This window comes from Ambystoma mexicanum, chromosome 6p (genome assembly GCF_040938575.1).
Source record: "Ambystoma mexicanum isolate Mex_15411 chromosome 6p, UKY_AmexF1_1, whole genome shotgun sequence".
NCBI lineage: Eukaryota > Metazoa > Chordata > Amphibia > Caudata > Ambystomatidae > Ambystoma > Ambystoma mexicanum.
In genome coordinates, this window is record NC_090935.1 from 1174452136 (window position 1) to 1174479474 (window position 27339).

The following is a 27339-nucleotide window of genomic DNA, read 5'->3' on the forward strand; positions in this document are numbered from 1 at the left end:
AATGTTGAGTTAGTCTATCAGGCCTAAGCCATTAAAAACGAGGATGACAATATTGCTGGCTTCTGTGGACTGAGGAGTGGCCAGATGGAGCACCTTAGGTTTTCATAGACTTACCCCATAGATTTTGCTCTCTATTACCCTTATTGCAAATTGCGCTGGGCAGTTGTGTTGAGATTATACAATATGTATAGATGTACATCTTAGACTATAGAGTGAATGCTTATCTCCCTAATTTATTAGGCCTAAAACTAAGTAATGAGCAGGGTCAAAACAGTACTCGTTATCCAGTAGACATTGCAAAAACAGCAATCTCATAGCACCCAATGATTTCAAGCATTAAAGAATACCTGTCGTGTCTTACTTGTCGTGTGATGTGTTTACAAGTGTTATTATTGTTTTAAAAGATTTCCTGTTGGGCTGAGGGGGATATTTTAAACTGTGCTGCTTTTAAACATCAGTTTACTCGAATCTTAGGTGAATCCGATTTTCGCCAAGTTTAATCAATACCCTGTAGTGGCAGCTGTTGGCATCGTTGCTAAGTGTGCATTACATCAGACAACATTGTCTAAAACAGTGCAGGGGTTGAAGTGAGAATCGGAATCTAACTACGGAATTGGTGTTCTGCTGGGACTGCAATTCCCATCACTGACATGCGGCGCACTGGTCAGTGCGTCACGTAGGGCGACACATGGCCCAGCACTGTGCAGGCCTGTTTGCGGCTATGGGTGGTAGCTGGAAGGTCACTCTGCGTGTTGCAAGGGTGATTTGACTGCCGCAGGAGGTTGAGTAATGTCCCCGCACGGGGAAGTATGGCTAGGAGAGCGAGGGTATTACACTCAGGCATTGAGAGTATTAGATAATGGGAGGGGCAGTATTATTACCCTCAGAATGTTGGACAGAACCCGAACTCTGGGAATTTGGGGGACAGTACAGGAGGAAAGGATGTTGGATGGAGGCAAGAAGGATGAACCTTCTAGGATTACTGCAGCATTACCTAATGTTTGATCTGTGTTGGCCCATGTGGTGGAACTGGGGGAATGTATTAATGATACAGAACTAGAACTGCTAGTCTCGGAGAGGGGGCTTTTCCCATGAGGTAAATACTCCATTCCAGGCCTACTTATTGCCTGGGAAACTGCCCACTCACTCCCGCCAGGTTCTTATCAAGCAACAATAACCAATTATGCAGGCTGGATTGGGTGGTAATCACCCAGAGCTGGGTTGAAAGCCCGAGCATGGCAACAGTGTTTGGCCGTTAACACCCGTTCCGGCTTGCTGGAGAGGGTATTAATTTGCTAATAGTATCCCGGATTGCCAATCCGATAAACTGGCCTGATGAGAGCAAAGTATTTTGTTTGAATGAACGGGATTCCTCATGGCGCCCCATTAATTCAAATAAAATACTCACTAAAGCTGACCACTGTGGATCAGGAATTCCATTTCCATGGCGGCCATCGAGGACAGCGGGAGGAGGCAGCCGCAGCAGCGGTGGAGGGTGCCACCGCCATGGTAATCAGGTGTGTGGGGCTGGGGCGGAGCACGACAATAAGAAGGTTGCTTGGAAAGCGTGCTTGGAACAGTAGGTTCAGCCCACGATCTGAGCAATTGGATTGGTTGCTCACCCAGCCCCATGTACTAATGATAGTTATTAATAATTCTTGACTGATAGTTCTTGCAGATCCAAATCTAATACGTATTTGACCTTTAAAGATGTGTTATCAATCCAGAATCAGTAAAAGGTGAGAGGTTGATGCACTGCTAGTATTCAACAGACTATTTTCAAACACACACGCCTTCCATTGAATGTAATATTTACAAATCTTGCGTGTGCTAATTTAGAACACCTGTCTCCGCCCATTTGCCCTCTGTATTTGTGAGCATGCTGCATTGTAAGTCTGGTTTACGCTGCCTCATGTATGTTTTTCTTTTCACATGCACAGGAGTCCATAGTGGATGAGCAGGAAAATACAAAGGATGAAAATATTCATTTGAGAAGGTTCCTTCGCGTTTTGGCGAATGTTTTCATATTAGTTTGCTTGGGTGGAAGCGGTTATCTGATTTACTTTGTGGTAAAAAGATCACAGAAATTTAAGCAAATGGATAATGCTGGATGGTATGAGAGCAATGAGGTGAGTTGAATGAATTAGATTTTGTTTCTTAGACTTCAAACTGAAAAGTGTGTGGGTTGCCACTGGCAGTTGGCGATGCAGTTAGCCTCAGCACGTGCCTTACCTTGAAGTATGCAACAATGTTGGCGCGTGCACACACCATCTCTTGGAAAGCTGGTTCTTGTCCAAACCGGAATTCATTGCATCCTTTAACTGAGAATGCGACTGCAACGAATTTTGTAACCACGAATTTCAATGAAAATAAATGCGGCGGAGACCCCCGCAGTCAATTACCCAACACCCCCCCTTTAACGATTACCCCAACCCAACCCCCATGTATCTGTTCCTCTCCCCGACATCCCCCACTTTAATGACTACCCCAACCCCCATATATATTTTCATTGAAATGCGTTATTTTACATGCGTTGTTATCGCATTTGCTTTGATGCGCTGTTATGTTTTTGTGTGATACAAACCAGCCATTACATACCATTCTGTTCATCACAGTGCGGCCTTGCATGCCACTTCTGGAGTTGTGTAATCGAAGGACTGTTCACTGTTACGCTTCAAATGTTCCTGGCTTTACCTGCTGGTTTTCAGAGAAGTGTTGTTCTGATCAAGGAATCATTTCAAAGCTTTAGCTTCAAAAGACAAGGTTTCAACATCTTTCCTGAATGATTACTTAAGCAATGTGGCGCGTCAGATGTCGAATTCCTAAAACAAAATTAAGTAGTAAGGCTTTTGAAGAAACCTACTGCTTTGCCCTTTTAAACTCACTGATTGATGGCCTCATAGTTCAAAACATATGTGCATTAGGAGGCCTGATGGGGATCTAATGCCTTTGTTGGCAAACCCCCTTTATGTGTACCATTTGCTTACTAGGGTTTTCTGGAATTCGAGGGGCCAATTTACAAAGAAGTTACTATTAATGACTCGAACTTACTCCGTAATTACTCGGAGTAAGTCAGGAGTAAGTCAGAGATGCTCGTAGTAAATCCTTTGTGAGTCCAAACACCATATCCTGGTTTAAGAGAAGACTAGGGGCCTCATTACACGGAAGGCGGTGGTCCAGGGTGCTATTAGCACCCTGGACCATGCCGGTAAAATACCGGCACCGCCTTGGCGGAAAGGGGATTTACCGCCCCATTCCAAGGTTGGAGGGGCAGTAAATCCCCTTTCCGCCATTGCCCTTCCCCATTCCCATTTCTGCCCCATAGGGCTCTATGGGACTGGGGAAGGCGCTAATTACGGCACCGCAATTTTGCGGTGCCGTAATTAGCTCCGAGGTCCCTTAGCGGGTTGGTATTTAACGCCTGCAAAAAGCAGGCGTTAAAACTCCAACCCGCTAAGGGACCTCGTAGTACGGCGGTAAGGGTTAACGGTCACGGTTGCCATTAACGGTGACCGTTAACCCTTACCGCCGTCCGTGTAATGAGGCCCTAGGTTACAAACCCTTACTTGTGAAACGCCACCCTAGAATTTGGTTATTCCCACAGATTGCTTCAAATCCATGTAGTGGGGATATAGAAAAGCGCCTCTTTCTTTTATATCACTCCAAGTCAGAGGCTTTCTGCATCTAAGTTCTGTTATAAAAGTTGCTATTATTTCCCAGTTTAAAGGTAATCAACATACTGGCCGTGGGACGATGAAGTGGGGAGTCGTTTGGAAGAGTAATTGCAGGACACACACATGTCTTTAAAGCAAGTGCTTAATTTACTGATCTGCCTCTGCATATTCTGACTCCCTACTCCCAGTCTCCGGTCTTGTCTTCTTAGCTTAACCAACGCTTGTTCAATCACCAATGGAAAGAACAAGACAATAAACATGTTTTGCTCTAGATACATCAATCATTTATACGTGGCATCCTCTTTCATTTGAACCAAAAATACACCTCATTTAGTCCCAGAAATGTTTATCATTCTGTAATCAATGCCCTCGTCCACCCCTCTATGTTTTTATTGTTGCGATCATTCTTAACAACCTCGTCCTTTAAGAGATCTGTTATTCTCTTCAAACTTCCAATTGAATATAATAATCCATTTTTGAACTTTCGAACCACATGCCTCTCAATTGACCCAGAAATAAATATCAGTGTGTGTGGACTAGGAACTGATATTTTTGATTTGCATGACATATTTGACTAATGCCTCATTACACGGATGGCGGTATTAGCACATGGACCAAGGTGCTATTAGCACCTTGGTCCATGCCGGTAAAATACCGGCACCGCCTTGGTGGAAGGGGGAATTACCGCCCCATTCCAAGGTTGGCGGGGCGGTAATTCCCCCTTCCACCACTGCCCTTCCCCATTCCCATAGGGCATAATGGGAATGGGGAAGGTGCTAATTACCGCAATTTTGCGGTGCCGTAATTAGCACCAAGGTCCCTTAGCGGGTTGGTTTTTAACACCTGCAAAAGCAAGGGACCTTGTAGTAAGGCGGTAATGGTTAACGGTCACCGTTACCATTAACGGTGACCGTTAACCATTACCGCCATCCGTGTAATAGTAACTTACATTCATTATTATATTCCGAGTTGTACCACCTTCTGGAAGTATGAGAGGGGCCACATTACATAAGCTTTCCAATGGTGCAAGTTGATATTTGCAGAGTATTCACATTGGGTTAATATGCCCAGTGAAAATAGACATATTCTTTCAATGTATGGTGGCACCAGGGTAATGTTTGCCCTAGTACTAATACTGTTCTGTATTAGCATTAAGGGAAATATTGCGTTGGTCCAAAAATACAATTAAACAATACACTTGATTAATATGCTTGCAGAAGGGATGTGACCTAACAGTTCGGGCTGGACTGCCCCGTTTGGTGTGGGACCAAGCCTGAATTGCATATGATATGATATGATGTGTTAAGTCATTTCTAATGCGCCTGTACACAAGTGTTTCTAGGCGTGACAAGACAAAGGAGGGAAGACAGAGGGAGGACAAAAGAACCGATCTTACCAGGCCTTGTGTCATTCAAATCATGCAAGTGCGAGACGCAAAGTACAAGGGGGAAGGAGACGGGAAGTGCCAAGGGGAGGGAACGGGGAAGTGAAATCAGGGCAGCAATGCTCTGAGTAAGTGCAGCCAGGGCAACAGGGCTTGGGATAAGTAGGGTTCCAGATACAGCTCCTAAGCGAGAGGTTGGCTTGGAGGTAGTGCAGGAGCTACTGGTCAACGGGGGGCCTGAAAGCCATGAGACTCTGAAGGTAGCCAGGCAGCAAGTCAGCGCAGTATACAGGATGGTCAACAGAGGAGAGAGAGAGAAAAAGCAGAAGCGAAGAGGAAGGTCTTGAGCTGATTCCGTGAACTACAGGTGGTCTGGCTCAAGTTTGAGAGGGCATGGAGACCATTCCAGAAGGAGGCACCTGCAGAGGAGAGAGATCTACCCCCCACGGTCCGCCTGGAGAAGCATCTGACCCTCAGATAGTTGGAGGTGGCTGAACAAAGGACTAGAGAAGGAAGATGTTTAGGAAGAGAGAGTTGGATGTAGTGTGGGCCCCAGATCCAGAATGCCTTGTGGACAGCATAGAGGGTCTTGAACTTGATCCTTGCAGCCACAGGGAGCCAGTGGAGATATTTTAGGGCTGGAGACATATGTTCCCTGGCCTTGAGGCCATGGACAAGTCTTGCAGTCCTGTTCTGGATTAGTTGCAGAGGGCGGAGAGTAGAGGAAGGCAGATTGAGACAAGGATGTTGCAGTAGTCCAGCCTAGAGAGAACCCGGGCTCTGGGGGAAAGTGAGGAAATGAAGAATACCTCACAGGAGGTGCAGCTGGTACTGGACCTTCTTGGCAAGGACTGTGATGTGAAGAGAGGTGAGAGTGAAGTTGAAGATGACACCAAAGTTTTTAGCCTCACAGGAAGGCAAAGGAAGAGGGCCCAAGGAGGGTGGCCAGAGTGAGAGAGGGAAAGCGGGAGCAGTGGTCCCAAAGAGAAGGATCTCAGTCTTACTGGCATTAAGGCAGAGATTGGTAGAGGCGCACCACTGCTCAATCACGGGTAGAGCATCTGGAATGCGTGAGAGTAGAGAGGAGGCTAGGGTAGCCTAAAGGAGAGCTGAGTGTCATCAGAATAACAATGAAGTTTACAGGAGAAGGTAGAGATAAGGTGTGCCAAAGGGGCCAAGTAGACATTGAAGAGACAGGGTCTTTCCCCTTTTGTGATGGCTTGGCAGGGGAAGAACGATGGTCTGGATGGTTGCCCACAGTAATGCCAGAGGTTAAGATCAATTCTAAACCTTCCAGCCATCACCTCTTTTGTTTTGCTGTAATCACCCAGAGTGGGATGGGTATGCCCAGGCGTGGGTCCTGTGCCTGCTGTTCCTAGAGACCCAAGCTGCTCCTCACTGATGAGGCCCACCAATGCTAAAACATGTTTGGGGATGCGTGCAGTCTCGTGCAGAAGAGATGGGAGCTAGCAGTTCGGGCTGGACTGTCCCGTTTGGGGTAGGACCAAGCCTGATTTGCTTATGGTCTTTCCCCATTAGAAATGGCTTGGCAGTTGACGAACAGTGGTCTGGATGATTGCCCAGAGCAATGCCAGAGGTTAAGATTAATTATAAACCTTCTGACCATCACCTTCTTTGTTTTGCTAGTAGTGACTTACATTCAGAATTGTATTCAGAGTCTTACCACCTTTTGGCATTATGAGAGGGCCGAGATGGCTGATAGCAGTGAGACAAAGAAATTCTAATTCCCTGCAGTGTCTGCACACCTGGGGATACATTACATAAGCTTTCCACTGGTGAAGGTTCAAATTTGCACAGTATTTGCATTAGGTTAATATGCCCCAGTGAACATACACATATTTTTCAATGTATGTTTGCACCAGGGTAATGTGTGCACTAGTTCTAATACTGTTCAGTATTAGGATTAAGGCAAACATTGCCTTGGCTCAAAGATGCAATAAAATAATACTTTTGATCAATATGCTTGGTCTCTCTCCCTACAAGAAACTCCAACTCTTGTTTCCTATATGACTTAATTCTGATAATCTTATGATCTGTGCCTTCCATGTTGACAAGCTCACAAAGATGTCCCATTTACAGGTGCATGTTCTGAAGCAAAACCTCCCTTCCTTCCTTTTCTAATTATGTTCCAAAGATTGCAGGTGACGTGTGTCTTGTTTTGGGTCACCCAACAATCTCTAACAGCAACTACAAGCAGCATCCAGAACAAAGCAGCTAGACTCATCCGGGGCCTTACACCTAGTTATCAACTCATGCCTTTGCTACGCGCTTTGCGTGCCTGGGATGTCAAGGTTGTGTGACATATCCACAAAGTCTTTTGAGAGATTTGACCACACTATTCATAGGCAAAAAAAAGTACCCCCTTCTAATATGATCTCTCACCTGAATTTAGGATAAGAAGAGTAGTCCTGCAGCCATTCTAACAGATCAGAAAAGGAGCCAATTATCCTTTGTAGCTGTGCAGATGACTGAAGACCTGAGGATGATTCCTGAAGAGGCCTGGTGACCATTATTGCTGCTGCCTAGGTGAAGCCCTGCTGGACTACTTGATCTCAGAAGACCCTCACTGGTGCTCCAACCCTTTGGACTAGTGGGACCAACCAGTCTTGATGCCTTCTCACAATCCTGCAGCCTGGAACCTTTCGGAAGTGTTACTGGACCACCCAGTGGACTGACCAGCTATGTTTTGGGCTACCATACCAGAAGCATCGCTGTTCCACTTTTCTTAACAGAGCTTCAGTGGTCTGCAGCTAATCCTACAATTCACTTTCCTGCCAGATTTGAGCATCCCTCCATCAACTGACCTTTTTCTTGGAGGCTTCCTTTGTTCATGACTACGGAGACAACTGCTGTTGCCCGTTTGCAGTGACTGTCACTGGCACCTACCTTCCCACATCTGGTAGAGTGTCCTTAAGAGTCCTGCAATGGTGCCTGTTGTATTTCTTCACTGGAAAGGATTGCACTCAGCTCCTGGACCCAATCAAAAACTTCCTTGCACCCTCAGCTCCTGGGCATCGTCTACTGGATCCAACAGCAGAAAAACCCACTGTGAGGGGTCAGAAGTGCGAGACAAACACAAAGGTACATTTTGATCAATGTTTGCCATTTTAGTAAATGAATATGGTTGGATAAATGCCTATCTTTCCCTATTCTAACAAGGAAATCCCTACCTAGCAAACTAACTAAAGAAAGATGACCTGGTGACCCTCACACTGATACATTCAACAAACATAACACAAGGAACATTTGTCTGTCTTCAATTCAAAATGTTCAAACTTGCAAGCTTTGAAAAGTACTCCTTGTGACCAGGGTCACATTCCCTTCCCCTGAATCAATACAGGAATACCTTTGGAGAAGTTATATTTTGGTAAAGTTCTATTCAATTCAACACACACAATTTTTTCCTTCCAAGGCGACTTTCCACATGTTAAAGTAAATGTCTCTTTCACGTCATTGTTCCACAACTTCAAAACAATTGGTCTTTCACAATATTCCCCTTGGGAAAGCATAAATGTCGTTCTTTCAAAAACACAAGTTCATAAATGAAAGCAATTGTCAGCATATCACCTTTCTCCTTCAAATGAATTACTTTTGTTAGGATAGCACAGCAACTATTTCTGATAATGCCACACTTGTTCTTCAAATGAATTATCTTTAATAAGTTATTTTCATTACACTTCTTTGCCACCAGAACAACATATTCTTTACTGGCCCACTCGCCTGCCAGGACTACCTACTATTGGTCCCTTTGCTGGTTTACTCGCCTGCCAGGATGTAAACTCCTACAAATAAAATGATGCTTTGTGGCAATAGTTGTTCCAAGCTTCTCCACACCATTATCATTTGTGGGGAGGTTTGAACAATGTCTGCTTCTTTTTATGGCTTCATGACCTTTGGTAATGTGGGTTACAAGTCTCCCCCAGTTGGTGTCCCAGATAATGGGGGGTGGTTGCACCCTTGATGCCTTTCTTCTGCTGCTTTGCAGCCTCTTGGCTGTTGGAAATGTGGGTTGCATGTCTACGCTAGTTGTTATCCCAAATAAGTAAAGTTGTGCCTGTGTTGCCTTTCTTCTGCTCCTTTACAGGCTCTTGGCTGTTGGCAATGCAGGTTTAGATTTTGCCCAATTGGTGTCCCAGGTAAGGGAAATTGCACCCTAGTTGCCTTTCTTTTGCTTCTTCACAGCCTCTTGGCTGTTGGCAATGTGGGTTATAGGTTACCCCAATTAGTGTACCAGGTAAGGGGAATGATGCTCTTGTATTTATTTAACTGTTCAGTATTCACAATTATTGTTTTGTTGATACATGGTCTATTCAGAGCACCCTGGGGTTACTGTTAGATTTAGGCTAACTCACAAGTCTGTTTTGGGGTCTCCTGTTCCTTTGCTGGTGCAGCAGTGGACCTTTTGACTTCTTTCTGCCTTCCTGTCAGCTCCAGCATAACTCCTGCAGTTTGCACATCTTCTTCCCAGTGCTCCGACAGCTCCAGTGGTCCTCATGCACACTGAAGCGTTTCTGGTCGGGCTGGGAGAACATCTCTCTCTCGGTCAGGATTCTTTGCCAGACACTGCTTCCCGCTGCGCTTACTCTTCCATGCCACTGGCCTTCATATCTCATGTTGGTATCAGCTGGTGGTCTTCGTTCTTCTTCTGTGTTTGACCCAGCATTCTGGTCTGCCTCTGCCTCAGATTCTTCTTCAGCGTCCTTTGACACTTGCAACTCATTCCTGAGTGTATATGTCCCGCTCAGGTGTTGTTATCAACAACAACTATACCGCACCATATGGTTAATGGCATTGTTGATCCTTACTAACGCTGGGCCTCTCTTAGTCGTCCCAGTACCAAGGGCATTTGGGATCCTGAGGTTCATAATGGGTTTGGGTTTTTTATGTTCAATTATTTTGAATTGCTTTGTGAAATTCACATTGTCAGAGTTAGGGAATTTTGCATAAAAGGTTGGTATTTTAACATTGGATTTTGAACCTCTATTTTAGACATTATCATTACAATTAGAGAATGTTATATTTATTCTTCTCTTGTCTTGAAAAACTTTTATTCGTTATTATAAATACTTTAAGTATCACATTGCATTGTACATAAAAAATGCTCAATAAAAAGTCCCCATATTTCTTAATAACATATAATATAATAAAAAAACATGACATTAAAAAGAAAATACAGTAAAATAGAGGAGAGCAATGCTTGCAGCGTCAAACCACATTTTAACGATCAAACATTGGGCCTAATAATTGTATTGCAATACCTAAGTTCAGAAAGTAAAACACTACATTTTAGAGTCTAGTTCAGGGCCCTCTTTCTTTTCAGCCAGGCCCTCTGCAAATATCCTGCGGCTGAAAAGACAACACTTGGAGACATGGATTATCTAAAGAACCGCACTATTTCTGCTACGCAGCGGACTCCCACAGCCCACAGAATTGGTCTCAAATACAATTTTGCCAGAATGACTGTACTAGGGCAAACCAATATGAAATGTGACGGGTTTCACAAGCAGCCGCATACATGGGGCATTTCCCCACCTCTGCATTTTTCCATGCTTTTGCAAATGAGGCTACCGGGAGTATTCCAAACCTCATCCGTAAATACAGGGATCTGTCATACGCTGGGTTAATTACATCTAGGTAGCTCGGGAATCCATGTGCCAGGCCCAATTCAATATATTCTCTCCCAGTCTTAAGAGTCTTGGCTTTCATTGCAAGTTGGGCCTTTTACTCTTTCCTTGGCAGATGTTGTTAGGCCTTTAATAGACCGTTGAGAAGAAGCCATAGGGATTTCACAAAATTCACTTTCTTCAAGGGCTTGCAAAGGATTTTTAACATGACCACACTGCCCAAACCTTTACCATCCTCCATGGCCATTAGATACGGCAGTGCACCCTGATAACTCTCCAGCCCCTCATTTTGCCATAATTATATCCAATATAACGCAGGTTTGAGGGCCAGCTGAGACGCAACAGTTAAGATCAAGCTCTAAATGTACCAACTCCAACGGAGCTCTTTCTGGAAGTATGAGCAGTTTCTTTAGAAACTTGTGTTCTCAGAGATCCATTTTCCCTGGGGCTTTCTGTCGCCATATTTCCGAGCGATAAGGAGCTGCAGGAAGGGCATGGTTTTTGAAAAGGTTAAGGGCTGGTGAAACTGATCGGCTCTCTTGACGTATAGGGAAAGATCTAATGGCCCCACTAGATTTCCCCAGTATTATTCCCGATGTTTCCTCCTCTGAGTTCCAGCCACCAGTCTCATGGAACCACACTCCCAAATAGTCAAAAAACCCAACCTGCTGCATAGGAACACCATTCACCTCGACAATCAGGGCACTACTTTTTGCAAACTTTGTTTTGAAAACCACTACTGTGGATTTCTCTGTATTAACCTCGAGATACAGCTCTTTCCATTTTGATAAAAAAAAAGATGTTTAATGATTTTTTCAGGCCTTGGGGCGTAGTGGAAAGGATAACCACTTCAAATGCGTGAAAAAGTGCAGGATATTAGTTATTGGCCATTTTAGGGCAGTCCTGGCATTCTCTCATCAAAGCATCTATATTTTCCTGATTATATACATTGAAGAGAATAGGACCCAGGATGCACCCCTGTCTGACATCTTTATTAACCTGAAACAAATGCGTCTCCTCGCCCCCAAGGCCATACCGTACTGTTGCCAAAGAGTTTTTATATAGCATTCTGAGTATCGAGACCAGGAGAGAGGGGGATTTTCTAGTTAACACAATCTTCCATAGAGCTTCTCTCAAAACAGAATCAGAAGCTGTATGCAGATCTAAGAAAGCTACATTTAATTCCTAATTGAAATACTTTTCGCAACATGTTCTTTTGGATATTTTAATAGGAGGGACTTGTACGATGACATCATGCCATTACAAATTTGGGAAACTCATCCTCATAAGAAGATGAATACTGTGTCTCTCCCAAAAGAGTCACCACTTCCCCTTGACAGCCATCACCTCTCATGTGATCCTCCCTCATGATACCATCCCCAGGGTTAGGATCAGATAGTGGCTTCCTTCCCCATGCCACATGGGAGGAGGCTTTAGGTTGGGGTTTAGTGATGACTCCATAGGAGTCATCACACTACTTTCAGTAACCCCCATTTCACCTGCAAAGTCCTTTGGGAAAATCGGAGTAAGGGAAGTGAGTAGTCACAATACTTACTGATGCCCCTATCTCCTGCATTATAAAGTATGTGAAGAAGTTTGATTTATATTCCATTCCATTCCTTTTTAAATGTCTGTTGAAAAGCTACTGGAGAAGCTAGGAAAAATACTTTACTCACCTGTAAATCCCTTTGAACATCTTCTGGACCAATCTTTACACCCACAGGAACAGTTCCTAACTTTATCCTTTCTTGTAAAGGTACTTTGTGAATTTTTGGGCTCAAGGCCTCATTTAAATTCAGGTTGGACTCCTATTCCTGTAGACTACTGATACAATTGCTTAACTACTTCCCTTTCAGGTACTGCGGTGAATTGTATGCATCGTATTAACTAACTGTGACTGTATACATGTTTTATATTTGGAGTGTTGTGTGATAATATTACCTTCTTGTATTTTTGGGCCTACAATAGAGTATTTTTTCTGCTTACTGTCTAAATGTAATTATTGTGTATTTCACTGTGTGGAATCATTATGGACCCCTGACACCCACTCACCTCTCCTGAGACTTAGGGCCTCATTACACGGTAGGCGCTAAGGGATTACTGGCACTGGTAAGGTCACTGGTGCAGGTAATACCTTAGTGCCCTACTACGAGGTCTCTCAGCGGGTCCCGTCCTTAATGCCTGGTCTGACCAGGTGTTAAGAACGGGACCCGATAAGGGACTTCAGAGCTAATAACAGTACCGCAAATTGCCTTACTGTTATTAGCTCCTTCCCCATTCCCATTGAGCCCTATGGGGGCTTGAACGGGAATGTGGAATGGTATTTCGCATGGGGACTTACCGGGTCCTCCAGGGTCGGAATGACCTGGTAAGTCCCCATACCGCCTACCCGGACCCAGAATGCGGTAAGGGAGTAGCCATGCCGCTAGCAGCGGCATTGTTACCTCCTACCGTGTAATGAGGCCCTTAGTCTAGACCACTTTCCATGCTTACCTTGATTCGGTTTGGCTACACTGCCAGAGTCCCTGGTTCGCTATACCTAGGGTGGCCTTCTAAAATCGGTCCAGGAGGACAGGTTTTAGAAATCCATCTTAACACCCAGTTTGTAAATCATAGTAAAGAGACACCCACCTCTGTGAATATTTTCCAGGGGACTCCTGAAAAGTAACTTAACATTGCAATAACTTGTGGTTTGCAGTATATGTAGAGATTAACATCTGATGGTAAGAACCTGTTCATTTTTATAGCCAGCTTCAAACAATTTTCATTGCACTTAAAATGACATGTTGAAGCATCTATCACCATGAAACTAAATATGTGCATTGGTCTAATGGGAGCAGGACATTGGGGCCTGTCAAATGTGCCTGATCAATCACAAAGAGCTGTTTGCATACAACTGATGTCCTGAGCACGATGCCCTCAGTTGAAATACAGGTCATGTCCAATTTTGTACTTCCCTTGGTTTAAACAGCACATGTTATTTACCATTGATCCTATATGCAAAAGTAAATATTACTCACAATTCTGTAGCCATATAATTATGATTTTTAATAATGTATGTTAATAAAATTATGAATATGCTATACATTCATGTCACATAACCAGTACCCAGACCTATGATGACAGATTACAGTAATCTAGGTTTCATTGAGTTTGCGCGCTGCAACCCTGAATTATAACATAAAAATCAATTAGCATGTGAAGTATTGGGAGCAGTTTGTACCCCCACCTTTTTATGATCACAAATATAGAAATATGAACATCCAGTGAAGACTGGGGGAGTGTATTCTCTGAGAGTATCTGACTGTTGGGCAAATCAATGAAAGGGCTTTACCAATTAGAATATGCAGCATCATGATGACAGAGAATAAGAATATCTTTGATTAGAAATGGAAGCATAGAACAATATTAGGGATTATTATGGATGGATGAAACAGAGCAAGAACAATGTATGGGCTGCAGAAAAAAAGATTCCTGTTCCAGGGTATGAGTCCAGTCCACAAGAGAAATTGCAGGGAAGGGGGCCTATAACTGTCCTGAATTGGTAAAAGGGAGACTTCTCTGGGAACACTTGAGGGTGTCTGCTGGTTCTATTCCTTTAAAGACTGACCTAAAGTGAGAATGATAATTCCCTGAATGAAGTTATATCGGTTCTTCAGCCACCATGTTTATGTTCCTGTCAAGTCCAAAGACGCAGTATGGTTTGGGAAGGTAGTATCAATACACATTGATTAAATAGGAAATATCCAATCCAAAGCAAAATATATTTTGAGCCGTGTGTGTCAGGATACAGAATAGCATTTTATGCAGTTGAAGTGTAAAACTTTTAAAATTGCAACCTCATTAAATTGAACCTGGTATGCTTTCACAGGTATAGCTGGCAGTACAGATTTTGAATTGAGGGCCCACGTGCCATAGCCTGAGAGAGAATCTGTTAATAATTTGCAACCTGTGGATGGCGTAGATATTTAAAAAGATAATTAGGAATGCAAGGGAGCTTAAAGGAGTCATTTCTTTTTAAATACAAATAGTATGCAAGGAAATCCCATGGAACCCCTCATTCTGAAATTGTACAATGAGATGCATATATGATTCAAAAGGGGATGGGTATTTGTATCTATTCAATACAATCTGAAAACCATTCTCTCAGGTTGGCGTGGGTGAAGTAAAATTCTGTGCATTCTAGTAATATTATCGTAGCTGTGTCCCAGTATGCAGTGCAGTGGTTCTGTAGGGCCTCTTTTAGGTTTCTGTGGAACATGCTTCCTGAGTATGATTACTCATGGTGTTATTCTCGCAGTTGTACATTCCCGCCCTGTCCTGATGAATGCTGGGACATACAAGTGTGCCACTATCCCTAAAGCTGAAACTCAAGTCATTAAAATGGTAAACTTTGTGCCAAAAGGTTTTCTTAACATGTTTTTTTTTTTCAAATGTTTATAATAATTTTTTATAATAATAATTTTGTATAATAATATAGTTTCTATGTTAGCCTTCTAACATGGTTTGCTCTTGCATTTTCACGACATGTTCTTTGTAATGCAATGATTTTAAATTGTTGATTTGTGTCTTGAATTTGGGATTTCTGTAAATCCTTCATACTTTTCTATATGTGATTTTAAATGTTTATTTTCCCCAAGATTTTGTTGCCATGGCTTGTTGTTGGTCTGATTAAATTAACTGCTTCACAAACATTCCTATTCTTCTTGCAAATTAATGTTTAATTGTACATTAGTAACCTTTTCTTACATGGGTTGGGCAAGATACTTCCCTGTTTATTGTCATAGACTCTCAATTCCTCCCTTTTCACAAATTTTAGAGCGTTTTCCTTCCTTTGTTTATCAGAATTTAGCAGATGGAGTCATGAGGCAATATCTTTCCTAGGTAATTTCAATGTTTCAGTTAGCTCTAAAAGGGAGACATTTTAGGAAATTTGGGAATATGGTAGGCAGACGTCCTAATGGTTCTTTTGATTGTTAACAATGTCAATGATGTCAGTACCTATCTAGCTACCATACATCACTCAATAGTTAGGCATATATATTTCCTCAGAGTTTTCTCCATGGTGGTTGTAGTAGAGCAGGGGTGCACAACTGATTTTGACAGAAGACCGAAAGTACCTTATATGATGGCTATAGTGGGCCTGAAAAGTAAATGTGGGTAGGGCGATAGGCACGGCGGGGCGTGGCAGGAGGCCTTTACAACCCCCAGTTTTTATTAAACACATGGAAAAAGAATACGTTTTTAAGGTATAACGATTTCTATTTGTATTTCAAACTTACATTTTGTTCTACACATTTTCCATTGTTATCATTTATTTCTATTTAGTTATTGCATATCATCTGTTTAATTAAATTACATATATTTTATTGACTCTTTATTGGACATTCCGTTATTTTGGAGTGCTATACTTTGCTGTTTCGGTTGCCCAAGAGGAGTATGGCCTTTGTTGAGTCAGGTTCCCACAAAAATCAAAGGATGTACACGTCCTAACTGTGCCTGTTTTAGCTTTATTATTGGGTTCACTATTGGAGTATGATACTATGTTCCATGGCCCCCATCCCCAACCCAACACCATGCCCCATGGCCCCCACCCCTCAAGCAAACACTATGCTCCAGGGCTCCCAACTCCAACCAAACACTATGCCCCATGGCCCCCACCACCCAACCAAACACTATTTCCATGACACCCACCCCTCAACCAAACACTATGCCCCATGGCCCCCACCACCCAACCAAACACTATTTCCATGACACCCACCCCCAACCAAACACTATGCCTCATGGCCCCCACTCCCAACCAAACACTATGCCCATGGCCCCCACTCCCCAAGCAAACACTATGTTCCATGACCCCCACCCCAACCAAACCCTTAAACCAAAAACTATGCCCCATGACACCCACCCCTCAACCAAACACTATGCCCCAAGACACCCACCCCCAACCAACCACTATGCCCCATGACCCCCACCCCCCAACCAAACACTATGCCCCATGATCCCCACCCCAACCAAACACTATGCTCCATGGCACCCACCCCTCAACCAAACACTATGCCCCATGACACCCACCCCCCAACCAAACACTATGCCCCATGGCCCCCACCCCCTAACCAAACACTATGCCCCATGGCTCCCACCCCAAACCAAACATTATGCCCATGGTCCCCCCCAACCAAACACTATGCCCCTTGACACCCACACCTCAACCAAACACTATGCCCCATGACACCCACCCCCAACCAAACACTATGCCCAATGACCCCACCGACAACCAAACACTATGCCCCATGGCACCCACCCCCCAACCTAACACTATGACCTATGTTCCCCACTCCCCAACCAAACACTATGCCCCATGCCGCCAAGCATGCACCATGCATACATACTCATACAGACCCCAACTGCCGCACCCCTGCATACAGACTAACAAGCATACACCATGTATCCATACAGACCCGAAAATCTGCACCCCAACTCAGCATACAAACTCGCAAGCATACACCATGCAGCCATGCAAACCAAGCCCCCCAACCCCCAACTCAGCACATAAACTCAGAAGAATACACCATGCACCCACACAGACTCGAACCCCCCACTCCCAACTCAGCACACAAACTTACAAGCATACACCAATACACATGCACCCATACAGATCCAAACCCCCAACCCCCATCTCAGCACACAAACTCACAAGCAAACACCAATACATTATGCACCCATACAGACCTGAACCCCCACCCCCCAACTCAGCACACAAACTCACAAGCATACACCATACACCCATTCAGACCCGAACCCCCACCCCCAACTCAGCACACAAACTCGCAAGCATACAGCAATACACTATGCACCCATACAGACCCGAACCCCCCACCCCAGCACACAAACTCACAATCATACATCATGCACCCATACAGATGCCCAACTCACTATACAAACTCACAAGCATACACCATTCACCCATACAGACCCAAACCCCCATCCCCAACTCAGCCCACAAACTTACAAGCATACACCAATACACCATGCACCCATACAGACCCGAACCCCCACCCCCAACTCAGAACACAAACTCACAAGCATACACCATTACACTATGCACCCATATAGACCCGAACCCCCCACCCCCAACTCAGCACACAAACTCACAAGCATACACCATACACCCATTCAGACATGAACCCCCCACCCCCAACTCAGCACACAAACTCGCAAGCATACAGCAATACACTATGCACCCATACAGACCCGAACAACCCACCCCAGCACACAAACTCACAATCATACATCATGCACCCATACAGACGCCCAACTCACCATACAAACTCACAAGCTTACACCATGCACCCATACAGACCCAAACCCCCATCCCCAACTCAGCCCACAAACTTACAAGCATACACCAATACACCATGCACCCATACAGACCCGAACCCCCACCCCCAACTCAGAACACAAACTCACAAGCATACACCATTACACTATGCACCCATATAGACCCGAACCCCCCCACCCCCAACTCAGCACACAAACTCACAAGCATACACCATGCACCCATACAGACCCGAACCCCCACACCCCCAACTCAGCACACAAACTCACAAACCTACAACAATACACTATGTACCCATACAGACCCATACCCCCACCCCCCAACTCACCAAACAAACTTACATGCATGCACCCATACATCTCAAAATACACTGAACGTGCACACAACACATTCAGACAGACCCGACACCCCCCAGCCACCCACCCCCAACGCCCCCTGGCATCTCAACATACACTGCACTTGCGCACAAACACATTCAGGCAGCCTGACACACACACAACCTCCGCATCTCAACATACACTGCACTTGCACACAAACACATTCAGGCAGACCTGATACACCCCCCCTCCGCATCTCAACATACACCGCACTTGCACACAAACACATTCAGGCAGACCCGGCATACACCCCACCCCCGCATCTCAACATACACTGAACGTGTACACAACAACAAACATTCAGGCAGACCCGACACTCACCCCACCCCCGCATCTCAACCTCCACTGAACTTGCACACAAAAACCAATATTCAGGCAGACCCGACACACACTTCCCCCCCTGCATCTCAACATACACTGCACTTGCACACAAACCTATTCAGGCAGACCTGACACCCCCACTCTGCATCTCAACATAGACTGCACTTGCACACAAACGCATTCAGGCAGACCCGACACACACCCCACCCCTGCATCTCAACATACACTGAATGTGTGCACAACAACAAACATTCAGGCAGACCCGACACTCACCCCGCCCCTGTATCTCAACCTACACTGAACTTGCACACAAAAAACAACATTCAGGCAGACCCGACACACACTCCCCCCCCCCCGGATCTGAAAATACACTACACTTGCACACAAACACATTCAGGCAGACAGGACAAACACCCCCCTCCCTCCTACGTATCCCAACATACACTGCAGTTGCACACAAACACATTCAGGCAGACCTAACGCACACCCCACACCCGCATCTCAACATACAAGCAGGACAAAGACCTGACACACACACACAAACAAACACCCCCCCAAACAAAATCTGTACTTACCGGACGTGCTGGAAGGCAGGCTAGCTGGAAAGCTGGCGCGGTCTGGTACTACGGCTGGTGTGGCAAGGCTGAAATGCCTTCCGGCATCAAGCCTTATTGACCACGCCAGCTGTAGTGCTGGCACTCCATTGGTGCAGCACACACACACTACGTGGCTCGTAGGAGCTACGTGGTCTGTGTGCCCTGAGCCAATGAGGGCCAGTGTTTTGTCCGGCCCGGAAGAGAACACAGACTTTTCCTAATGGAGGGCGGCCGATGCTGCTTGCGGGCCGCCCTCCATTAGGAAAGTCTTTGTTGCTAGTGGGTCGGACAAAACAGCATGGCGGGCCGCAAATGGCCAGTGGGCTGTAAGTTGTGCACCCATGTAGTAGAGGCCACTCCACCGCTTATGTGTTACTCCTGTTCATCAAATATGAAGTGGCGGGCAGTCATTTTTCTATATATAGTGGTACACATTCACATATGTACATGAGCACAGTTTGCTCTCTAAAAAGTAGGGATTTGTGCATTATCATGTACACTCATAGGAAAAGGCTGAGAATGCATGGCAGAGCCAGTGTATACAAAAGAGTGCACACAGGTGTCAACTCTCCTTTGTTTGGAAGGCTAAAGCAGATAAGTCAGGAAATTTGGTTAAGGGGGTATGGGTGGCTGTGTACCAGGATGGCGAGGCAGGGATGCAGGCAATGGGGCAGAGTACGAACCGGATTAGGAAGTGAGTTTCAGGGTAGTAAGTATTTTAAAGAAAAGGAAATTAAAAAAAAACACAAATTCAGTGCAGTGCTGGGCCAGGAGAGAGGCTGACCCACTGATAAACATCACTGTATTCAGTGGATCAGGAATGGGGAATGGCCAATTTGAAGGAAAAGCAATGGTAATAGTGTAGTGGTTGTAGGGGAGAGCTATGGGGGAAGTTCAGTGGGAGCCATACTGATAAATGCTGTCAAATAATGTATTACTAAAAAAACTGGTGTCAAATCAGGAGCCCACTTTTGACTAGTAGGTGAAGATCATAAGGACATTTCATATGTCAAATGCTCATATTGACCAGCAAGCACAATTGTGTGTTTTAGTCAACCAGCTGACATGGCAACAAACATTTTAAGATCAAGCTATTCTTTTTGGATAGATTGGATACAAATGCCCAAACTACATTCGTGCCCTAGAAAATGTTGGTTCTGCAGGCACGGGACAACTTTACAATCCCAAGATATTCATAGCCTTCTGGAAAAAGTGGCCATTGAAAGAATTCCCCCTTACTTGTTTACATTATGGAGCAATATCGTTCTGCTAAAAAAGAAAGACAAAATGTTCTACCTTGTCATCAATCTCATATTTTTCAATCTCTGGATAGGATACTACCACTTCAAAATGGAAACTATAACATTTAGGGATGTTCTTCAACTGGTAAGTTGGATGGTAAATTCCCATTGATCTTAGACTCAGAAAATATCTCTGATTCAGTTAGGGCAAGCACTCTTTTCAGTGCACATGCTTTTGCTAAAGGCTTTCCTCAACTTTGTGTTGTTTCACAAAGTCACAGCATCCAGTGGCAGCAGGTCTGAGAAGTGGAGCCATCAGACAATTGAGATATAGGGGTGACATCTTCATTATGTCTCACTCCCACCAGTAATGCCTGCAGCACATTCAACAAGCAACTAATTGCCAACAGCAGTTAAGGTTTGGCAGGACTCCTGATTTTGCCACTTACTCATGTTGTTTCCCTACACCCAGCAACTCCTCTGATGTATACTCATCTCTTGATGTTATTGCATCCTTAATAGTCTCTCCTGCTACCAGTACCTCCTTCTGTACAATCTCATTCTCTGTTGTCAAGACCTCCTCCTAGATCCCTTCTATTAGCACCGATTCATCCTGTCTGTTGTTACTGAACCCTATATGTTTCTACCACGTTATGATTCTTTGCAGATGCCACCACCTCCTTTTGTTCACTCTGAAAAACCGATGCTTTCACATCCTCCTGGATATGTCCTCCTGACACTACCTCATTCCGATCACTCTCCACCACTGATGCAATCACCTCCTCCTTCATCCATCTCAGTAACACCTCCTGATTTTGATAATTCTTTACCATTTGTGTCATCACTTCCTCCTGAATCTGTCCCCCTATTACCACTTCCATGTTATTGTTGCTGCTGATTCCTTCTCTCAGCTGCCAACACTGCTACAAACCCTTCTATCTTTGCACTTCTATTCTCTTTCTGCTCTCAAATTCTTAGTCTATTCAAATTTGGAGACTCCACACCTGAGAACTGGGCTTTCAGTATTTATGCTGTGTTCCCTCCTCACCCCGGGTGAGCCTTAATGTGAGGGTCTGAACCTGTGAGCTGTGATAGAGTGTGGGCTTGGATACGATACCTTCCCTGAGCACCTCAGGCCTAATTTGGGCTCAGGACATTCAGAGCCCTCTGCTCTACATGTGCCTGCAGATGGTTAATTGTCCTTTCACCAACTTGTCATGTTGGTCAAAGCTGTGCTGCCCTCTTTGATTCCACCTTTACAATGAGCTGAGATACGCATCTGGGTCTTAACCTGCTTGGGACCTTGTGGCCAATGTCTGAAGTATTGGGATACTGGGACTGATTTTAATCCAGTTGGTTCCCTTTGGCTTCTTTACAGTCTGAGGACCCACAGTATCACAGGATGGATGATCAGGAGATTGGTTGTAGTTGTCCCTAACTGTTAAAAAACATCTGACTTCCAACCTGGGCTTAAATGCCCACCGGTCCCAACTCCAGCTTGCTGCCCCTGTCTGCAGAATCCCAGATATTATTAGAGTCCTCATGGTTTAAAGGTTCATTGGTATATAGATACATCCCAGCTTATTTGAAAGAGGCCTCAGAAATTCTTGTCAGCATGGATGCCTGGATAGCCACTATCTGCTCAGGTGGTGGAGGCTCAGGTTTGTGTGGCAACTAACCATGCTCCATTTCCAGACTTAAGTTTGGAGACAGGTAAGTTATGGCCCATAGGGGGAGACGTCTTAGTTTCCTATCAAGGTTCGCCAAGGAGGGGTAGAAGTGTTTTTCTTGTATTATTGAAGGAGGAAGGGATTCTCTGTTTTAGGATCAGTGGTGGAGGTAGCATCATTGGTTCACAAGCCAAAGACGACTTTATCCGATGTCTCATACAATATATCATGTGGGACACCTGATTTCAGGGGGAAGCCAAAGCTGAGTACCGTTAGTTTAGTGCCTGTTTTATTAGAAGACTATATACAGTAGAAGGCCAACAGGGATGCAAAAGGTAAAACCCCAAAAATAAAATAACCCAAGAGAATAATTATAACAAAAGTCAGGATGATCTTCTCCCAAATGGAATGTCTCTTTTCTCTGAAATGGTGGTTGGCCTTCTGAGCCCCTGTTGTGTTTGTCTGAATCTTTATAGGTCTAGTTCCATGGAAGTTGACTCAGCAACCTTCCTCTGCAGTTGTGGCTTCTGGGTGTCCTGATTCCTCTTCGTCCATCTAGCTAGTTGCAAATATTCCAGAGTCTCGAACTCCAAGATTGACTGTAGCCCTACTTCTTACATGTAGACTGGTATGGCAGTCATGGCAACAATCATGGAGATCGAGGGAGGGATTTCTGACTCAGACTGATCGCACACCAAACTCCTTCCCTGTCCCCTCTCTGAGCTGACCTTTAACTTGATGTTCCTGTCTGGTCCCTACTGCCACTGGCTGGGCCTACTTAGGGCCATCATGGGCTGATTGAACCTTCCTCAGATTCGTGTAAATGTTAGGGTCTCTCTCTCACTCTCTTTCCGTCTCTGTCCTCTTTTGCTTTCCTTCTACTACCTTGGTGAAACACTTTCCATCTGATGTGACTGGCTTTGTGTCATTGCCAGACCTTTGGTTGCACACCAGCTACTACTCCCTTGGGTCTACTGTTCCCTGACCAGCTCTAATTATATGCCATCTTCACTCTATGATTGTAGCACAAGGGTGCCTGAGGTTCCCACTTCACCCACCTCCAGGGCAGTCACCACCTTCACCTCTTTCTGTCCCCTTTCCACTCTTGATGTTCTCTTGCCCTCCATATGTGTAGTTTCTACTCAAGATGCTGCCACCACTTACTCCAGCATTTCTCCTTCCATGAACTTATCTTCTAATTTCCAACTTCTAGGTCTTCCCTGCAACCATCATGTCCCTCTTTTCAGTATAGTACCCTGATGTTTTTACCTCCACCTGTATTTCCTTTGCTAACACCTCCTTGATCTGTCTCGCTACCACAACCTCATTCTGATCACTCTCCACTAATGTCTGCACCTACTACTGATCATATCTCACTATCACCAGTAACTTGTGAGTTTTGCACTCCAACCTTGATGTTACTGCCTTCTTCTACTGTTTGCTTCCACCACCCACTTAGCCTCTTCCTTCTCTCCACTCGCCCATTCTCCCACTGCTCTTACATTTCCAGCCATCTCCAAAGTTGATCCTCCTGTTCTCTCCTCCCCTGATTGGGCCTTATTCTTAGGGTCTGCACCTGTGAGTAGTGATTGTGTGAGGGCTTAGATTGGCTAACTTCACTGAGGACCCATGCCTAATTTTGTCTCAGGGCTTGGGCCAAGCTTATATCCTGCCCCCACACATCTTTGATTTCAGATGTATTGTTCTTTCCCTCCAGAGGGAGCCTGCATAGGGCTGAGGGATGTGGTGTTTCTAGAGTGTGGATTATTGAATAAGGATGTGCAGGGTAAGCACGTTTTTTTTATTCGATTCAGCGTGAATATGGTTGCCTCGAGAGCCAGATACTTTGATTTGGGAACAGGCATAGCACTGTAAGTGAGAATCTTCATGCTTGGAGATTCATGGACCAAACAAGGTATCCACGGAACTGTGATGTTCTGCATTATTTCTGTGGACGGTCAAAGCAAGTACCTTCAGTGTGCTGGGTAAACAAAAAACAGTTATAATGCACTCACTACCTCTAACTCCATTCAACTCACAGAGAAATCTTCACTTAAAAGGGCAATCTTTCTGTTCCATGACGTAGGATTGGGTTTTTGGCTAAGTTGTGTTTTAGACTATCTGCATTTGGAACAGGCCCGGCTCCAGCAGGGGGGCCAAGGGGGCCAGGCCCCCCCAGAGCCAGCCTCTTGCCCCCCATAGAAAGGAGGCCATGTCAGTGGTGTGTTATACACTACTGGTAAACGAGGGAGTGGAGGTGGATGTCACTCTAAACATTCAGCAGCAACCTCTGAGACATTCTGAGAGGCTGAATTGCAGGAGCCCCGGCCAGGATTTGTTTTCTTACCCTAGACAATGATTTATGCCCCAAAGCCATAAAAGTACAAATGACCAGGGAGATGGAGGGACATTCACATCTCTAAGTGAGGTAGCACACTTATTCAAACAGGCTGGCTACAACTATTTTCTGAAACCTAAAATCACAATTTTGATTTCCTTAATTTAAAGTATGTTTGTTTTTTGTGGGAATAAAGTGGTTTTTTACATCATGCGTAATAAAATGGTTAACTATATCGAACAATAAATGACAGGTAAAATTGCTAACACAGATTTCTGCAGAAGGTGCGTCAACTGACGGGGGGCACTTACAAATTACATTCATAGTATATATTCTGCTGCATTAACTACTTGAGTTTAAGTGAAAAGATAAGGTTGGTAGTAACACAAATTTAATTTTGGAGGGGAGAGTGTAGTAAAATCAAAAAGTGATAGATGTAATGCTTTGAATTAAACATTACCACTACTGTTGCTTTGCACAACATTCCATGCCATAATTCTGTAGTATGTCTGTGCGATTAGAGAAGGGGAAAAGCCATCAGCAAATTACTTTTGGTGCTGCCACCAAAAGGTGCAGTTGAATCTCAATTGCTAGGCCGTGTTCCATTTGCACTTGAACACAAACAACCACATGAATCTTTTGTCTCTGTGGTCTAGCAGTTTTGGGAGGGCTTCTGACATTAGTGACAGGGCCAAGACCGATATGCAAACAATGGTATAGAAGGCTAGCCAGAGCAATGATGGTGGTTCTAATTGATTCAGAGACTTTTTACCTAATAGGTACAACCAGAACGCATGCTGTGGACCACAGATAGGATGGCAATAAACTGTGAGGAGAAACACACATCTTATGGGTGTGTCTGGTCATTTACCCCCCTAATTACTAGCCATGGCTATGTTAATGCCTCACCACCAAAATCTAACCTTTCCAGAACCCTTTGAGCAAGCTCTATCCCAAAGTAACAACAAAAGTGTTGCTGTATAGGGCCTGCCAGTGTTATAGCTGGGCATTCTTTTGAGTGTTTAATTACTTAATTGCCTCTGTAAATGAGCTCCTGCTGTAGTAAAATTCTCTTAATGTGTGTCTTCAGCAAGTTGATTTTATAAGCAATATATTTGTCAATGCTTCTGACTTGCACTGAAGTCCTGTCTTAAACAAGCAATCACAAAGCCAGCAGTTTTGGCATGCGTATAGGTAGTAGCAGACATTTTCCATGCCATCATATGCCCAATTACTAACACCATTTTCCACCTTTTCCCATTTTATGGCCAGCTGGTAACCTTATGGCAGTGCCTGGCAAATGCCAATCCATGCCTAATCAAAAGCCCAAGCTGTTGGCTAGGCCAGTGCATGTTGCCTTGAGTTTGTCTCTTTGTCTCCCTAAGTGAATGTGCATATGCCCAGATGTTGGTGTCTTGCTTGCTATGCCTATGGAATCAAGCTGCACCTCACTGAGCTGGTCCAACAAGGCTCTACCTGAAAATGATAAGACTAGGTTGGCAAGTATTGGCCAGTTTCAGATCTTCCAATGCATACTTACCAGTGGGGCTCTGACCTAAATAGAATGTATCTTTGTTTGGAAGCATAGTCTACTCTGCCAGAACGTTTCATGATTCAAACTGATAAGTACTGCCTTAATAACCTCATTCTGTTTGATTAACTTTACAGAGTTTGCATGCAAACAGAATATGTCATGTGTGTTGTGGGATTTGTTTGGTAAGTATGATGTAAATCCTGGGTGCTGGGTGTTTAGGCAGTGCCGGAAATGAAACATGAACACCTGTAAAATAACAGCATTTTCTAAAATGTTACGGACAAAGAATAAAAAGTGTACATAAAAAGCAGTATTTAAATATATTCTAAAGAGTGCAATCAGAGGTGGATTTCCCTCCCATCAGATGCAAACAGCAGTGCTGAACAGGCCCTACCAGTGAGATCTTATCTTTTTAACATGTCTCAGAGGCAGATTATTTACAATAGGAAGTTATTAGAGATGAGAAAAGGAAAAAGGCAGTGACCATTGCTGTGGCACTTAAAAAAAATATATATAGGGTTTTAAGAAGCTATTTAAGTGTGATTGTTGAGTAATTAGTAATTAAGGGGATACAGAGCAAGCTGTGTGAAACAACCTTGTCATGCATTTCATTTGAATTTGTGGATGGAAATGAGTGGGATGGCATTGAATCATAGCAAGACCGAGTTTATGATCATCGGATCCAGACCTAGAATTGGAAAACTTGCATCACAGTACGAATCTTTCTGCATTGCGAATCACGACACCCCGACAAGGGACAACATAAAAATCCTACGGGTGACATTTGATCAGGCCTTGAATATGTCCGATCATGTTAATAGCCTAGTGTCAACCTCGGCCTATTATATCAGGCTCCATGCGCATATTTGTCCATTTTTATCCCAACGGGGTTGCGAAACGATCGCTCAAGCGATTAAATGGATTACTGTGGCTCCCTTCTCATAGGAGTGGGTAAAACAGAACTCTGTAAACTTCAAGTGGTGCAGAACAGCATGATCAGAGCCATCATGGGGTTATGTAAGTTTGCACATTTATCGGAGATAAGAAGAAAGCTCCACTGGCTACCTATTGCAGAAAGGATTGAATTTAGGTTGCTTACCATCACGTATAACTCCCTCAATGTATCCTTTCCTGCCTATATATCAAACAGACTGAAGTACAAACAGGTGGGGCACACTCTGCGCTCTAATGATGGCAAAAATGAGCAAATTCCAAAAACCTCA

General features: G+C 44.4%; 1 protein-coding gene across 1 annotated transcript in view; it reads left to right on the plus strand.

The window, feature by feature from the left end:
• The window catches only part of LOC138510283 (transmembrane channel-like protein 2-A), a 614464-nt gene that overhangs the window by 299431 nt on the left and 287694 nt on the right, over window positions 1-27339 (plus strand). The window contains exon 9 of the mRNA XM_069625813.1: window positions 1941-2129. Within this exon, the coding sequence (XP_069481914.1) occupies window positions 1941-2129 (189 nt within the window). The remainder of the gene's footprint in view (window positions 1-1940; window positions 2130-27339) is intronic.